At 49.9% G+C, this 16,127-nt stretch overlaps 3 protein-coding genes across 7 annotated transcripts; all 3 read left to right on the top strand.

Moving 5' to 3' along the window:
• Window positions 1-322: 322 nt before the first annotated feature.
• palb2 (partner and localizer of BRCA2) lies at window positions 323-5,225 on the top strand. Its single transcript, XM_088374676.1, has 14 exons — window positions 323-546; window positions 636-726; window positions 873-932; window positions 1,017-1,125; window positions 1,208-1,596; window positions 1,719-2,190; window positions 2,260-3,020; window positions 3,209-3,361; window positions 3,509-3,591; window positions 3,668-3,814; window positions 3,954-4,070; window positions 4,146-4,233; window positions 4,466-4,662; window positions 4,828-5,225. The coding sequence occupies exons 2-14, from the start codon at window positions 658-660 to the stop codon at window positions 5,060-5,062; spliced, it is 2,880 nt and encodes a 959-aa protein (XP_088230802.1). The 5' UTR covers window positions 323-546; window positions 636-657; the 3' UTR covers window positions 5,063-5,225.
• Window positions 5,226-5,718: 493 nt separating this feature from the next.
• On the top strand, window positions 5,719-9,026 carry plk1 (polo-like kinase 1 (Drosophila)). Its single transcript, XM_088374066.1, has 11 exons — window positions 5,719-6,346; window positions 6,575-6,743; window positions 6,827-6,971; window positions 7,161-7,254; window positions 7,334-7,559; window positions 7,638-7,680; window positions 7,768-7,865; window positions 7,974-8,051; window positions 8,151-8,305; window positions 8,414-8,596; window positions 8,673-9,026. The coding sequence occupies exons 1-11, from the start codon at window positions 5,963-5,965 to the stop codon at window positions 8,856-8,858; spliced, it is 1,761 nt and encodes a 586-aa protein (XP_088230192.1). The 5' UTR covers window positions 5,719-5,962; the 3' UTR covers window positions 8,859-9,026.
• An 858-nt stretch (window positions 9,027-9,884) lies between these two features.
• iqce (IQ motif containing E) lies at window positions 9,885-15,607 on the top strand. Of its 5 annotated transcripts, none has more exons than XM_088374064.1 (22): window positions 9,885-10,213; window positions 10,691-10,821; window positions 11,013-11,054; window positions 11,134-11,173; window positions 11,285-11,425; window positions 11,812-11,895; window positions 11,964-12,013; window positions 12,178-12,291; window positions 12,379-12,429; window positions 12,504-12,574; window positions 12,647-12,719; window positions 12,789-12,829; window positions 12,950-13,101; window positions 13,179-13,234; window positions 13,308-13,561; window positions 13,640-13,705; window positions 13,823-13,930; window positions 13,999-14,085; window positions 14,174-14,372; window positions 14,474-14,586; window positions 14,652-14,776; window positions 15,039-15,607. In XM_088374064.1, exons 2-22 carry the CDS (start codon window positions 10,771-10,773, stop codon window positions 15,182-15,184), a joined length of 2,064 nt encoding a protein of 687 aa, XP_088230190.1. In that variant the 5' UTR covers window positions 9,885-10,213; window positions 10,691-10,770; the 3' UTR covers window positions 15,185-15,607. The 5 variants fall into 5 exon arrangements, with proteins under 5 accessions (XP_088230190.1, XP_088230186.1, XP_088230187.1 ...); XM_088374060.1 differs by having other exon boundaries at window positions 13,820-13,930; XM_088374061.1 differs by lacking the exon at window positions 9,885-10,213 and adding an exon at window positions 10,280-10,556 and having other exon boundaries at window positions 13,820-13,930.
• Window positions 15,608-16,127: the final 520 nt, after the last annotated feature.

Below are 16,127 nucleotides of genomic sequence, written 5' to 3'. Positions count from 1 at the left end.
TCAAGGCCAAAGTTGACCATTCTAGAAACTCATCTGGTGGAGCCAAGAGTTAATCACATTGAACCTGTAGTCTGATTCAATAATGCAGTGTTTTAAAATAAGGCCTGCAAAAGATCAATAAGTGAAAAAATGACCCCCACATCACCATGCATTAAAAAAAAAAACGCTTCCTTATTTGGAGTATTTCATCGGGTCAATCATTTTTATGTATTTCCAGTCCCTTTTGGTGACGTTACAGCGCTAATAAAGTGCCACTAATAAACCGCCAATCTAAAAAAACCACCGAAGAAGAAGCTGCGCGGCCATCGAATTATCGGAGCTCGATTACTTGACCTGTTTTGTGGCATGAGGCGCGGCAATTTGGAATCAAGTCGAGCGTCGTGTCATCGATCGCTGCCTGTCTGAGAGCAACCGCGATGGGCTCCGCTTATATGTCGATAACTTTATCGGCGTTCACTGACAGCTTCAAGTTGTTTGTCGACTAATAATGCTGCGACATTTCTACGTTTATATTTACGACGTGAACGGCAACAGCTTGGAGTTAAGGTAACCGACTAGCCTTGCGTGTAGCCTAGCATGGCTTAGCTTACCGTCCGCTCAAGTTTTAGTGTTATTTACGTGTTTTTTGTGTCCAGCTTGTGTTAGCAAGTGGGCAGAATGCAGAGCGGTACCTTGCATTGTGAGGAGCAGCTGAGGTCCACACTCTACTGCGACGACAAGGACAATGTAATCAATCATTAGTGCAAATTTTTGACATTTTTGATTAGCGTCAAGTGAACGCTGACAACCAGAACCCGACGCGAATGAATGCAAATTGATTAAGGTCATTTCTTGTGATGACTCTTCTCATTTTTACATTTTGCTCTTCGTAGCTAAAGCGAAAGTTGGACCAGCTCCAGCAGGAGTATCTCAAGATTGCCCAGAAACTGCAGGTAAAAGCATGACCACCATTCAGGGATGTATTGATCTATGTTGAGATGAATGTGAATGATTTTTTCCTACGTATGCGTTGGCAGCGTGCCGAGCAACTGGAGGCAGTGCGGAAACACAGAAACGATGTTCCAAAGCGCCGCTGCCAGGACCAGCCAGGCCCAGATGGGGCGTCAAAGTCGACTGATGGCGCAAGTACGTGGATGTGTTCCGTTTACATGAGGAGTCGCACTTGATCCTTTGTTGCTCTAAGTTGTTATTTGTATCATCTCGCCAGGTCCCGCCCACTCCAGCTATAGCGGCATGGACAGGACTTTGGTCGCGTCTACGCCCAGACTGAAAGCGAATCGCAGCGACCCGGTCAGCACTTCCAGAGCCAGTCCGACCTTGCGCCTGCGCTCCCGCCGCAGCCGCCTGCGCTGGCAGAGGCGCAGCCAGGAAGCGGGAACCTCGCAAGACGAGGCGAGGTTCGTCGGCGAAAGCCAAAGTTTGGACTCGCCGTCGCCCTCTTTGCTGCTGTCGCAGTGGAGCCTTCCGTCACGCCAGGATGACAAACAAGATGGCGAAAGGGAAGCGGACGTGCCAGATGACCTCAATGGAACTGACAATCGCTCAGGAGGAGACGGAGGACACCTTACGCTTGAGGAGAAAACTCTTGTCAACTCGGTGAGTCTTCCCGGAGACAAAAGTAATGCTTTGGTGCCAAGTGAACTGAGGAGCTTCATTTAGACAAAAGTAGTACTTTACTGTCATTGTCCTCCTTTTTTTTTTTTTTTTTTTCTTTGAAGCCTCGTTTTTGCAGTGGAGAAACGAGAGGAGGAGGCGAAGGAGAGCGCCTGCTGGAGTCCTGCACCTTGGTAGAGGGACTACCTTTCCCCGTGGAGTACTACGTGCGCACAACCAGGCGCATGGCTCTCTCGCAGAGCCAGCCGGACCTGCGGGCCGTCATCCATACCCAGCTGAGCTCAGGGCGACCTCGCCGGAAGCGAGCCGGCCCGCTCAACTCCGGCGCCGTGACCGTCAGGGACGACGCCGTGGAGCCCGTTACTCACCCTCGAGTCGCTGGTTCGCGGAGGGGTCGGAAGAGCCGGAGGGGGCGTGGCAGGGGGAGACCTTTGCTTTCTACTGGCCTGTGTCTCCATGAGGCGGATTCTTCAAATTCCCACCCGAGGTTGGAAGAAATTGAGCCAGCTCCTGATGAAGGCCGGATGGCATTCCTACCGTCCGCTCCGCAGAAGCCGGTCACCCCACTGGCTTCAAGTACGTTTTTCAAGCTCCTCTTTCCATAAAGGTTTTGGTCTTCCACCAACGCTATATTTGTCCTGACAGGTTCTGAGAGCTGGCGTTCCCTCCTCCTCCCCACTCCCAAACTCACGCCGACGCCACCACTTCGTCCCCTCACGCAACTGGTGGGCCACCTGCCGCACTTTGACCTCCATCGGGACTTCTACTTGCCCGACGAGCACTTTGCCTCCCTGAAGCTCGACAAACTCCGCCGAGTGGCCGCGGAATCCGGGATAGAAGCTTTCGCGATGCCGTGGCGCAACGCAACTCCGGCGACAGCTCTCGGGGCGCCGCTCGACCTCAAATCCGCAACTGCGAAATCGTCCGACCTTTCAGATGACGATGACCCCAAAAATACGGACATGCAACTCCCACATCCTGACACTGACGACACATGTCTGAGTCCAGCGGAACGAGAACCGAAAGGTTCGGACCGCCATCGGGACACTATTCTCTCCTGTGATGGCCTCCTAGTGGTAGACCAGGAGGACAACAGGCATCAAGAGGTTTTTTTCCCCAAAGCGGTCCAAAACAGCCACAGTATCCAGTCTGGGCTGCAACTGAGCCCTCCGGAGGCCTCCGCCCCACTGCACCCGATGTCGGCCGCCCTCCCCTCCAGCCCCGAGCCGCCCTCGCTGGGGCTCACCCCGCTCGCTGTATCGCCCGTGGCTGCCGTCACCCCTTCGCTCAGCCCCTCGTCCCCGCTTCGCCGTTCCCCGGCCTTCTCCCCTCCGATTGTGTGCTCCCAACCGCCGGCGCTTGACGCCCAAATGGTGGCGGGGGATCACGGAAGCTGCACGCTAAAGGTAAGAAGCTTTTTGCATGTTTTGGCTCAGCTTAGTCCCCGCTATTCATTCATGACGGAGTTGCAAGATGGCGGCAAAGCACTACTTTGGTGTCATTAAAGCACCTTCATAAGGTCTCGACCCCAAAAATTGCTGAATTGATGTTGTGACAATAAGTGAAAAGTGACTTTGGCATTTGTTGCTTTCAGGCCCCAGCAGGAGGCGCTCTGGTGGACGCCTGCTGCCTGTCGGACCCGGACGGCCGCTTGTGCGTCGTCGCGGCCGGAAAGTGGGCGGCGTCTTGGTGGAGTCGGTCGCCGTCGCGCTCTTGGGCACGACGACACGTGTGGTCCTTCACCGAAGTGAGTGTGTAACAACTTAACTGTCGTCGTCATTGAATCTCATTATTATTTTAATAATAGTCGATTGTTTTTTCAATTCATCAATGTCAATATTTCCATCCTTTTATTAGAAGACAGAATATTATTTGAAATTTTCTGTTATCGCAGCCGTTGTTGAATGTGTTTCCCGTCCCGGGCGGCGCCGGCTTGGTGTGTGTGACTCTCGGTGAGCCGGAGATGAAAGAAGTGAGGTAAGCCCCGAGGCGCTTTGTCACGTGGCCCTATTTTCTCCCCCCGAGATATGTTCCGACGTGTTTGTGCGGTCAGGGTGCTGTCGTGCGGCGGCGAGCCGGCGGCGCTCCTCCGCGGCGACGTGCAGGCGGCAGCGGGCGCGGCCGAGTCCCGGGTGGTCACCTCCTCCCGCTCGGACATCGGCTGCACGCTGCAGGCCTTCACGCTGGCCAGCGACGGCAGGTAAGCGAGTTTTTGCACTAAAAAAATCAATCATTCATAACATAGCAGTTAGTTAGCGCTTTTGCTATCTCAGAAGTCGCATATAAATTTAAAGAAACAAATCAACTAATTGTATTTTTTGTCTTCTTTTTATCTGGAGCGCCTCCCACTGTGTCCATCTCGCCACGCCTGACATTTGCGTTCAGGCCTTGGCTCCGGTCGACGTGCTGCCCGACGCTCTGATGGGCACCGATGAGAGAGGGCGACTATTTGTCTGGTAAGATTCAAGCCTCCCTGGACACTTTATTAGGTACACCACCTCATGATATTTTTTGTTTTTTTATTTCAAAAGGAATTTGAAGAATGGACACTTGCTGCAGAAAATCCAACTCGATGCCAGTTTATCGCGCACGACCTGTTTGAGAGGATTTTCCTGCCGCGTAAGTGTTCATCCAAGCACAGGAAGTCTGCCATTTTGCTTTGAGGCGGCCATTTTGGTGTTGTTTTGATTCTACAAAACTATCAATCAAAGCTTTATTTATAAGGGACTTTTCATGCAGCGATTGTAGCTTCCTAATCGGAACCACGCTCACTCGACAGATGGATGACACTAAATATCCAAATGTTTGAGAACTTTTTTTTTTTTTCTTGCCACTTTCTGCGTCTGTCCAGGGTGTGCTGTTAGTCCTCCTGCAGCATCTGTTTCCGGACTGCGCACACGCGAGGCAAAACATCACCAATGATGAAACGTTCCACAAACAAAGAGAAAAGAAGAAGCCGGCACTTTTTTCCATGCTTGCGGTGAACCCTCTCAGTGGCAAAAGCATCCTGGCCGCCCCTTTGGAGATGCCCGCGTCCTGGTCGGAAAGGTGAGCTCAACTTTCGAGTTCTGCTTTTCTGTGAGCTGGCTTGATCTTGACCAGAAGTTATTTTGATATGTTCAAATTTCACTTCATGTTTGTTGATTAGACATCAGATGTGTTTATGAATGGGCGGGGCCTTGCCATATGAATTTTTGCTGATGCCCCCTGCAGGCTGTGCGAAGCAGACGCCAGCGACGTGGCGGCGGTGGGCATGAATCAGAGTGGCTGCGTGTGCGTGTGGTCCCTGAGGCGGCGGCACGAGGGCGTCACGGTGACAGCGGCCCCCGACGGCGAGGGCTGGCAGCTAGCCCGCTGGGCGGAGGATGGCACCACGCTGGTGACGGGCCACAGCAACGGCGACGTCACCTTGCACTTTGACCTCGCCGCTCAGGACCATTTTATGTGATTTTGATGATTGCCGCTTGTTTTAGAGCGCTCGTCTCACACTGAACTGGACTTTTACGTTGACAACTGACTGTATAATTTTATTACAATGCGTCTGACTTTGTTGCTCATGTCTGTTAAAAAAAAGCTTCTGTAATTTACATTAAACTTGTCAATTTTGTAAACCATTGTTGCCTTAATTGCTTTTTTACACGTGTTATATTTCTCATGAGGATAAAGCGGTTCAGATAATGGATAGATGGATATTTATTTCCACTAATTATGTTTAGAATTCTGTATATTTTTTTTTATAAAAAATATAACTACATGTATATATATTTATATTTGTTGAAATCACTTTCGGGTTACTTTTCTTTTTGTTTAATGCTATTTAATATAGCTGAACAAACAGAAGTTAGTAGCATTTACCCCTGTCACGCGTACTAACTACTCGACATTTAATGTTTTCAAAATGTCCTTGTTAGCACCATGTGTTTGATTAAAGTCCCCCGCTTGTCAACTACATTTCCCATGAGCAACGCGTTCGCAAGAACCACATTGAGCCATCCTATCGAATCACAGCGTTTGTCTACCGCGGTCGCCCATTGGCTGATTTGCACGTGGCTTCCCAAGATGCATCGCGGTGCCGCGTTGGAATTCAAATCCCGCAGACCAATAGGAAGCCGTTCCTACTCCTGCTAGTTTTTTTGAAATCATATCGGCGACCGTCGTCACAACTGCATTGGCGTCGGAGGGGCAAGTTTGACCAACATTTTCTGGCCACAAATTCACTTATTTGAAGTGTTAGACACGCTTTTAAATTCGATCTTCGTCGTGTTAAGCCTATTTTAGTTTGCTTTTAACGCGGATCGGTCATCTTCCGGCTACTTAACCGCGTTCAAAGCGACTTTTCAAGGCGAAAATGAGTGCGCCGACCACCAAGCAGCAGCTACCGCCGGCTGCGGCGAACGGTGGCAAACCGTCGTCGTCCATGGCCCCCACGCCGCTCAAGGAGATCCCCGAGGTGCTGGTGGACACGCGAGCGAAGCGGCGCTACACCCGCGGCCGTTTCCTGGGCAAGGGCGGCTTTGCCAAGTGCTACGAGATAACCGACGTGGAGAGCCAGCAAGTGTTCGCCGGAAAGATCGTGCCCAAATCGCTCATCGTCAAGCCGCACCAACGCGAGAAGATGACCTCGGAGGTCACCATCCATAAGAGCCTGGACCACCCCAATATCGTCGGCTTCCGGGGCTTCTTTGAGGATGAAGATTTTGTCTTTGTAGTGCTGGAGATCTGCAAGAGGAGAGTGAGTACAGTCTGATGTGTTAATGAATGTACTTATGAGTTTATGTTTTCAAATAAAATACATTGTTTCCGATGGGGGGGGGGGTGCTTTTAACTTTCCCACCATTTTGAGGAAGTCATTTTAATACCGTGATATTATTTGCTAGCATACCGTCAGAATTGAATACTGGCCCATGCCTTTTTTTTGGTCATGTGACATAAACATGTATCCAAAATGTTTGTTTGTCAGTCGCTGCTGGAGCTGCACAAACGTCGCAAGGCCGTGACAGAGCCCGAGGCCCGCTATTACATGATGCAGCTCCTCAAGGGTGTCCAGTACCTGCACAACAATCGCATCATCCACAGAGACCTCAAGCTGGGCAACATCTTCCTCAACGACGACATGGAAGTCAAGATCGGTACGTGGGGCGGGCACAACGCACACACAAATTTCTATACTCGGGGCCCAAAAAAACAGTTGCGTGCCCCTCCTTTCTCTCAGGTGACTTTGGCCTGGCCACCAAGATCGAGTTTGACGGCGAGCGCAAGAAGACTTTGTGCGGGACGCCAAACTACATCGCGCCGGAAGTTTTGTGCAAGAAAGGACACAGCTACGAGGTGGACGTGTGGTCACTCGGGTGCATACTGTAAGTGTGACATTTTCACGGTCATCATACTGATTGAGGAAATATATCTCAATTTATATATCTCAGATTTGACCTATTAAAAAAATTCACAACGCCAGGGAAATTTGAATAAAAATAGATTTGCGCCCTACCTGAAAAAAAAAAATCAATTATTATTCAAATGATGCCAAAGCGTTGGTTTGTTTTTAGGTACACGCTTCTGGTGGGCAAGCCGCCGTTTGAGACGTCGTGCTTGAAGGAGACATACAATCGCATTAAGAAGAACAACTACACCATCCCATGGGTGAGCGCTGCTTCTCTTTTACCCCCCCCAGGTCCAAATTGTCCCAAAGTCTTAACAGGATTTTTTTTTTTTGTTGCAGCACGTGAACCCAGCGGCGGTGTCGTTGATCAAACGCATGCTGCACGCCGACCCGAGCCAGCGGCCGACCATCTCCCAGATGCTGACGGACGACTTCTTCACGTCGGGCTACATCCCGGCGCGCCTGCCCACCACCTGCCTCACCGTGTCGCCGCGTTTCTCCATCGCGCCGTCCTCTGACGCCGACGCAGCGCAGCGGCGACCCCTCGCCGCCCTCGGCAACAAGGGTGAGCGGACGCCCGCTCCTGCCGTTTGGGATTCGTTTTGCGGCCGGTGCTGAAGGCGACTCTCTTTTGTTTTTGCAGGGGAGTCGGAGAACGGGGGCCTTAAGGAAGAGCAGATGCCCAAGTAAGTGCTGCTTTTAGTTTGTTTGAGGAAGAAAAAAAAAAAAAAGACAATTCAGTTGAAAAAACGTTTTTGCATTTTGTGTGTTAGGGACTCGGAAGTGGCCGATAGCAACCTGAAAGACTTGCTGCAGCAGCTTAACAGCATCATCGCCTCCAAACCGTCGGAGAGGCCGCTAGTCCGCCAAGGTAACACCCCCCCCCCACACACACACACACACTTTTTCCTTTCGCTCGCTTAACCGCCCGAACATGATTAACGTGGTGGGCGCCTTTGGGGCGCTTGTCTTTACGCAGAGGAAGCCGAGGATCCCGCGTGCATTCCCATTTTCTGGATCAGTAAGTGGGTGGACTACTCGGACAAGTACGGGTTAGGTAAGGATGACGCTCGCAAACCAGCAGTGCCATAAGTGACTTTCCCGAATCCCACCAAATGCGGACACGTGCATTTCTGAACCGGTGTGTCGTCGGCAGGCTACCAGTTGTGCGACAACAGCGTCGGCGTCTTGTTCAACGACTACACGCGTCTCATCATGTACGCCGACACCAACAGTCTGCAGTACATCAACAAGACGGCCCAGGAGTCCTACATGACCGTCGCCGCTTACCCGCCGGCGCTCAACAAGAAGGTCGGTCGGAACCGCAGCACCGTTATTGTCCTTTTTCACAATCATCATCATCGTCGGCGGCCATTATTCGTCATCCCGACTCATGTTTTTTCCCCCCTCCCGTCCCAGATCACCCTGCTGAAGTACTTCCGCAACTACATGAGCGAGCACCTGCTGAAGGCGGGCGCCAACATGGCGCCGCGAGAGGGCGACGAGCTGGCACGCCTGCCCTACCTGTCGCTGTGGTTCCGCACCAAGAGCGCCATCGTGCTGCACCTCAGCAACGGCACCGTGCAGATCAACTTCTTCCAGGTCGCAACCGCAACGGCGTACCGTGTAGCTCGCCAGCTAACTAGCCGGCTAACTAGCTAACTTTGTGGCTTTTCAGGACCACACAAAGCTGATCCTGTGCCCGCTGATGTCGGCGGTGACGTACATCGACGAGCGTCGGGACTTCCGCACGTACAAGCTGTCCCTGCTGGAGGAGTTTGGCAGCTCCAAGGAGCTCTTCAACCGCATTCGTTACGCCAAACTCATGGTGGAGAGGCTGATGGACACCAAAGCCGCACACTAACTTTTTATCTGTCCTGTCACTTTGTGAAAAATTCAGTCTTGATGTTTTCTCATGGATCTTAATGCATCTTAAAAACTTGAAAAAACGTTTTACATTTGTTTATAAAAAGGTGAGTTTTTCTAAATTTGTTCATGTAACCAGTTCAAATAAAGCTTGTGAGAATAATCACCCCTGTTTGTGGATTTGAAGAGGCCTCAAAGACAAAATCAAAGCAGTTTCAGCAATTGATGTGAAATTTGACAGGTACAGGATGCACCAAAAAGTTGGAAATGAAAGCGTATCAGTACAAAATAAATATTGAAAGTCATCTTGGGTGTATTTAGGACACTTTGTGCATGTTTGACTGTTGCCGACTTGCAAGCTTTGAGTCTTTCTTGGCAAAAAAGTGACATCTGATCTGCAATGGATTTTGTTTAGCCTGGGCTGAAGTTTGTCGGTCTGCGTTTGTGTGTGTTGGGGTGCTTTACACCTGTACAAATATTGCACACTGTGTGAGAGTCAGGAAAATGAGGCCACACTGGGTTGCATGCAGTTCGGAGCACATACTGGACAGATGCTGCTGAAATGACAGACACAGAAAACACGTATTTGCACATCTATACACTTTATAGGTTTTTGCAAAACTGTGACACTATTGAAATCGCCTCGTTGTGAGTCTCCAGTACACAAGTGAGATGATGAGAGGAGTACTACGCAGTAACTACTGTCGATGGCCGCATTTGAGTAAAAAAATGTGAGTTTCATACCCAATCTGGCTTGATTTTCAAAATTCCCACTGGATATGGATCACGCGGTTTTTCGCTCGAGACAGAAAACGGTGTGCCTTTCACAATACATTTGTATTTTAACTGCAAGGTCCATATATTTATCAGTTTAGTCTAGACATTTTTGAAATAATTATTTATTATCAAAACTATATTCAATATACATACACACACTCAAGAGTTTGACAAAGAATCGTCAGAGTCAAAGAATCGACAAAGAATTGCATGCTTTTATTTTGTAGGCAACGTTGTAGCTTTTCCGGTTTACCCTCTGGTTTTCTCGTTTGTCTTTCCCCAGTCGCCTGGTTGCTAGACGACCTGATGTGAAACAAGTCACCTCCTCGGCGAGACAAAAACAACTCCTCGTAACTTGGAGACGCAATGTCTCCAGCAATACAGCAGCGACCGGGTGGAGAACACGGACGAGTCGACGCGTAGTGAGCAGGGACCTCCGGTGCTAATGCTAATACTGACGCCGCGGTCCGTTTAAAGGGAATGATGGCTTAATGCTAGCGATGCTACCGTGCTCTTGTGCTAGCCCTTTTGGAGATTAATAAAAAAACAGGAAGAAAATGAAGACCGCCAACGAAGGTACTGTCGTTCATTTCAATAGTTTTTTCCCCCCCACAGGACAATGTCAAACTTCTCACTTGTAGACAAGCAACTGTAAGAAACAATTAGTGTGACGTCAGAAACCAAACTAGTGACGCCATCTTTGCTCTTACCTTATCCTCCGCCCTTTCTCCGGTGTGGACCGTTTCGCGGTGATGTCACACGTCCTTTTGGCTGGCAAATATTTGCTCCTGGTGGAAGAAACTTGGTAAAGAGAGAGAAGTTTTGAAAACAGGGGAAATGGCTTGAGTGATGGATTTGGGCGTCATATTTTGAAAGTACCTCGCTGTCAAAGTGAGTGGTCCAAGCCCACAAATGACAAGTATGTGTCAACGTTTTCAGTTCAGGTCAATCGATGACTATTTCTGTGTCTATTTTGAATAACCCTAACTCTCGATTTAGATTTTGCAAGCTGTCACATCAACAAATTCAACGTGTCTTGTGTGCCTCCGGCAGCCCGCTCGTGTGTCCAGTCCACTTGAGTGCCAACGCAGGCTGACATGTCCGCCTAACGTGCTCCCTGGTCAGCCACCATCATGTCAGGGGGGGCGAGCGACATCCCGACCGATGAAGACTGCGAGGTGCCGGTGAGTTACTCTCCTCCGACTCCCACAACGTAATGTTCCAATGCGACATTGCGCTTACCACCTCATCAGTAATCATCTAAAAAAAAAAAAAAATCAGTAATACACAATTATAAGTGTATGTATTTTGGCACACCATTGTTAGAATATGCATCCAAAATGACGCTAATGCACCTTTTCTACATGCCATTCAGCCAGACAATGGCTTCTCGTACGCTGACGAGTTTTCCAAAAAGGTACAGTGTGTCATTCGCATTCGAATTCCTCCTAACCGGGAAACATCTCATTTCAATTCATACACATTTTTTTCCTCAGACACCAAAGAAGAAAATGGGCAAGCCTCCGCCTTCCCTCAGTGAGTCTCCTTTATTTATTTATTTACTCGTTATTTTGTTTCTCCGTATGATAAAGCGACACTTGAGTGAGTTCCACATTTTCCCACGCACACACGCACGCACGCACGCAGGGTCCCCGTACCTCTCCAGCATGAACGTGCACGCCAGGAAAGCAGCCATGTCCGCCTGGAAGCTGCCGTGGACGTCGCTTTGTGAGACGCCCGGCGGGGAGACCCACTCGACTCGCTTCACGTCCCTCAGCAACCACCGCGGTACATGTTCCAAACACCAGGGGGCGCCGGCTCCTTCTTTGTTTGTATACACAGCTGTGTTGAATATATTTGGAAGTACAACTTTTAGGGGTATTGATGCTGGTCTTGATTTCCCTTGCTTAACTTTTGGAGGATTTACGGTAAGTTTTATTTTGGCCCCTTTGGGGATTTTCCGTCGTATTTCAAACTGTGCACATTTTGTGCAGAATGATGCTACTTGTTTTTAAAGCGATCAACTTGCTGGGGGATATACGGTTGTCTCGTTTGAACTTTTTTGCCTCATTTAAGGTAGTCTTATTTTAACCACACCCTTTTTCATTGGATTTCAATTTTGAAGGATTTGAAGGAACTTAATTTTACATTTTTGTCTTTTTTTTTTTTTTTAGATCGGCGATCTGAGTGGGACATGACACCAGATTTTCCCAGACACACTTTGCCCAGCCGCAAGCATCATCATTCAGCGCCCAACGGTAAGCGGAGGCCGAGCGAGCAAGCGCCATTGCAAGCGAGGATATTTTTCAACCTGGCTTTGTTGCAGTTGCCAGAGACAAGGAGGAGATGCATCACGAGATCACGCTCCTCAAGAAGGTAACCTTCCCATTCAAGCAAAACTGATGAGCAAGAGTTTTCCCGACAAGTTCATTTAATGCAGTGAGCGTCAATGTGATGTGCTCATTTTTGATCGCCTTGAATAATTCAGATCCTTTGAACTGATTCGGTCGGGTGCGTCTCGTGTCATTTTGTCACCGCAGAGTCTCAACGAGCAGAAGTCTGACAACCAGAAGATGAAAGTCAAACTTCGGCGTCTGGAAGATGACAACGCCAAAAGGGAGAAGCAGCTGGAAGAGTTCCTGGATCCCACCAATGTGATTGCATTTGGAGAACGTAACTTTCGGGCACTTTTGGGCGCGAGTCTCCGTTTAACCAAAGAAAGTCAACGCGTCTCTCCACAGAGGTCCGAGTACATTCGCAGCCTGGTGGACAAGAAGCCCGAGGGCAGTGTGGTGAGTGTGTATATCTTCAAAAAAAAAAATCTAATCTTTGATTAAAATGTACTGGATTGCCTCCATGCACGCAGGTGGTGAACGGACTGAAGCAGAGGATACTCAAGCTGGAGCAGCAGTGTCGAGAGAAGGAGAACGTCATCAGGTGACACCCGGCATTGCAATGCTAGTTCCGGGACGCTAAATTGAAAAAATCAATTGACATTCTACGCCACAGCCACCTGCAGAGCGAGTTGAGGATCACCAACCTGCAGGAGATGAAGATGACCGTGAAGAAGTACTTTGAGGAGGTAAACAAAGATGGCCTCCGTCACGCGGGCAAGAGGATTGGCGTTGATGCGTGCGCCTTCATCTTTCAGATCCAGAGACTCAAGTTGCTTCTGGAAGCGTCGGAGAAAAGGTTTGCTTGTGCTCCTTCCGGCGTCATTCGCTTTCCGCTTGACGCAACGAATGAGGTGAAGGAAGCCCGGGTCGGAGTGACTCCGTTCAACTGCAACGTGTGCCCCTTTTTGCCTTGCAGCGGAATAGCAGAGAGCAAAGTTTTCCGCAGGCAGCAGAAGGCGCTGAGCTCCACCGTGCTGCGGCTGTCCGAGGACCTCAAACAGCTGCAGCTGGACAACGCCACGCTCAGGGAGGAGCTGGACACCGACAGCCCGGCCGCCGGCATCAAAGGTTGCCTGGCGCTCCTGCGGCTCCTCCACGGAAAATCAGAAGTCATAATCCAGTGTTGTCAATATTCAATCTCGTAGGCTACAAGGAGTGGAGCAAATATAGACTCTTGAGGAGACTGCTTGAACTGGAAAAGGTGAGTGGAAACTTGTAATACATTTGAAATTGTAACATGATGTATGACACCATCGCTCGGCGTGTTCAATCAGAGGCTGGAAGAGAGACCCCCCCTCAAAGCGAGGAATCGATTGGACCGGGAGTGTCAGAGCGCGCCCGTTCACCTCGTGCACCAGGAGACTCAGACGGCGCCAGCCAAGCTCTCGAACCTGGCGGTCCAAACAGAGCGCCAGGACGTGACGACGCAGACCACCAAGGAGAAGGAGGTGTTCGACCTGCGTGGACGCGTGGAGCGGCTGGAGGCGGAGAGGACGCAGCTGCAGCAGGCGCTGCTGGCCAGCAAACAGTGAGCCGCCGCACCCGACGCCGGCGTCTCCTACTTTGTCCTCTGTCTTGAAAGTGGCACGGACGTCTGTATTTCCAGGGAGGACGGGAGACAGACGAGGACACGGCAGCAAGATGCCGAGGAAGAAACCCGACGGCACGGCGAGTATGTTGAACATGAGTGTAAAAGAAGACATGAGCATATTTGTCACGAGTCCTCGTAGCCGCTGCGCGTTCATCCCGATCGGGAGAATAACCTCGCGCGCCTTGTCGTGGGCAGCAGCGACGAAGCCAGAGAGTTGAGGGCGGAAAAGGAAGAGCTGGAAAAGCGACTGGAGCGCTGGAGAGCCGAGCAGACGAGCGAGCGGGAATTAGAACGGCGACGCCACCGGTACGTCCGAGCGAGGCCGTACGCGCGCAACGACGACGACGACGTTTTTGAACGTTTGCCTTTCGCAGGGAGGAAGTGCAACTGCTGACGAGGAAAAGGGAGCAAGAGGACGAACGATGGCGAGGCCAACTGGAAAGCGAGCGGCGGCAGCAGGAGTAGGTCAATACGCTCTTTGATTTGGCAAAGGCAGAAGGTAAGCAGAGCTGGCTGGGCCGGCTCGCCCTTTGCCTCCATCTTTGTCAGACAGGAATTGGAGCAGCTGAGGAAACTGGTGGAGATTCTGAAGGAGAAAGGAAACGAGTCCCGTGACGAAAGCCGGGCCAGCGCGCACCGGGATGAGACGGACAAAGATGACGACGAGTGTGAAGAAGAGGAAGAAGGACATGACCACGGCGAGCCGGATACGGAGACCCGGGCCTCCGGCGGGAACAACAAAAGTGAGGTACGGAACGTGACCAATGCTCTTCCACCATGTGGGAAATGAGCGAGCCAATCAACTGGCCTTGTCTGACTTGTGGCGCGGTATTAAAATGTCCCCTCCAGGCTGGTGATTCCACCATTCCGCCGGGCGGAGGACTCCTGGATGATGAGTCCTTGGTTAGTATCCAGGCTGCGTTCAAGGGCCACCTGACTCGCACGCAACACCTTACGCACAGGTGAGACGCTCATATGAGAACAGCTCAAGGCGTGCACGCGCTTCAAACTTTCCATGCGCTGACAGTTTGCCAAAGGGAGCGCCGTCACAGTCGACGTTCCACACAAACGCCACAGCCGCTAAAAGGAGCTTGGACAAGGAAGCGCCGTGCCCTGTCTCCAGGACTCACAAACCGCTGACGCCCCCTAAAGGTTCGCGCGCGCATCAACAATCATGCCGAAAGTTGGACTTTATTAAAACGACCGACAGCCATTGTTGAGGAGTTGAAAAGTCGGCTTGACATTGACAGTCAGCAAAAAAACAGGCAGAGCTCAATAGTTCCTGTTTTAATTCTTCTTCTTTCAAACATAGTGTGCCACCATCTAGTGGTGCGCAGTGGAATTACATCAGGAAAAACAGGGTTGTTTGAAATCAGACAGAAAAATGAGTTGACTTGGCATTTGTCATTGTCAGAACGCTTCGTCTCAGACGCAGCCCATTCAGAGGTGGACGCGGGAGACGATGCCTATTCGGAGAACTTGGACAACTCTGACGATTCGGACGACATCATCGTGGCAGAGTCGTACCCTCGGAGAAACAGAGAGGCCCAGATCTTGTGACGGCAAAGCCGCGACGGGCCGGGAAAATCTCTCGCCACGTTTCCGGACCGTAAAGTCAACTCCGGACTTTGTTTTGGCAGTGGAACTCTTGCGTGAAATCTATCACTTCCCTCCTGCCGCCTAAGTGCCTACCAACGTGGACATTCTCGTAGCTGAAAGCGATATAAAGCTTGTAGTTTTTTTTTTTTTTTTGTACTGAGTGAGCCGCACTGGAAAAAATGTTTGAATGAGCCTTCGAGACGTGTCTTTAAAAGTCTTACTGACACGACGATGTTATTCCAATACAGGTAGAGCACAGTTACTCACGGGCAACATTATTGTACTTTTTGTAAATTAGTTTTTTAAAAAAAAGACTTCTGCCACATTTCAGTTTCGGGACGCTATCTAATAAATGAACGCCAGCCACGTCAGCCTGGAAAGTTGGATGCGCTTCCCTTATTTATTTATTTTTTTAAACAGCAAAAATAAAAAGCGTTATCGTTGTCAGCGCAGGACTTGTTGATGCTTTTACATGGTAATCAAAAGTAGAAGATGTACGAACGCGATGTGAAAAGAAATTGCAGCTCCAGATATGGAATGCTTGGCCTTGGAGGAGGCCTGAGCTCAGATGGTTTGGGTTATTTTATTGCATCAGTCCCAGCTGTCCATTTTAAAGGAGAGAACTATTTAGCTTTTGCTCCGTTTTGGAGAAAATGTCATTGTTTTTAGATTGAAATTTTAAGAAACTTAAAAGTTGATGGAAGAGCAATGTGTTTACAGAGGTAGGACTGAAAAAAAAAAGGTGAAATCTATGATATCAAACTGACATTTATCGCGTTCTTGAATTTTTGTTTCTGATGTACGCTCTGGTAGATTTTCCCAATCGATGACGTTATTTTTTAAGCAACGTTTTGCTGTCCGCTAGGGGTCGCCACTTCGCTCTCTTTTTCTTTCTTTGCTCGAC

Source organism: Syngnathus floridae, chromosome 4, assembly GCF_059516105.1.
Source record: "Syngnathus floridae isolate MCC-2025c chromosome 4, RoL_Sflo_1.0, whole genome shotgun sequence".
NCBI lineage: Eukaryota > Metazoa > Chordata > Actinopteri > Syngnathiformes > Syngnathidae > Syngnathus > Syngnathus floridae.
This window is presented reverse-complemented; position numbering and strand designations above follow the sequence as displayed.

Bases quoted from the DNA above. Each gene is read 5' to 3' on its own strand.
- palb2 (XM_088374676.1), top strand. From the start codon at position 658: ATGCAGAGCGGTACCTTGCATTGTGAGGAGCAGCTGAGGTCCACACTC. The intron at 727-872 runs GTAATCAATCAT...TGCTCTTCGTAG, and splicing joins ACTGCGACGACAAGGACAAT to CTAAAGCGAAAGTTGGACCA. The intron at 3,362-3,508 runs GTGAGTGTGTAA...CTGTTATCGCAG, and splicing joins ACGTGTGGTCCTTCACCGAA to CCGTTGTTGAATGTGTTTCC.
- iqce (XM_088374060.1), top strand. From the start codon at position 10,771: ATGTCAGGGGGGGCGAGCGACATCCCGACCGATGAAGACTGCGAGGTG. The intron at 12,575-12,646 runs GTGACACCCGGC...TCTACGCCACAG, and splicing joins GAGAAGGAGAACGTCATCAG to CCACCTGCAGAGCGAGTTGA. The intron at 14,086-14,173 runs GTAGGTCAATAC...CATCTTTGTCAG, and splicing joins AGCGAGCGGCGGCAGCAGGA to ACAGGAATTGGAGCAGCTGA.
- plk1 (XM_088374066.1), top strand. From the start codon at position 5,963: ATGAGTGCGCCGACCACCAAGCAGCAGCTACCGCCGGCTGCGGCGAAC. The intron at 7,255-7,333 runs GTGAGCGCTGCT...TTTTTGTTGCAG, and splicing joins ACAACTACACCATCCCATGG to CACGTGAACCCAGCGGCGGT. The intron at 8,597-8,672 runs GTCGCAACCGCA...GTGGCTTTTCAG, and splicing joins TGCAGATCAACTTCTTCCAG to GACCACACAAAGCTGATCCT.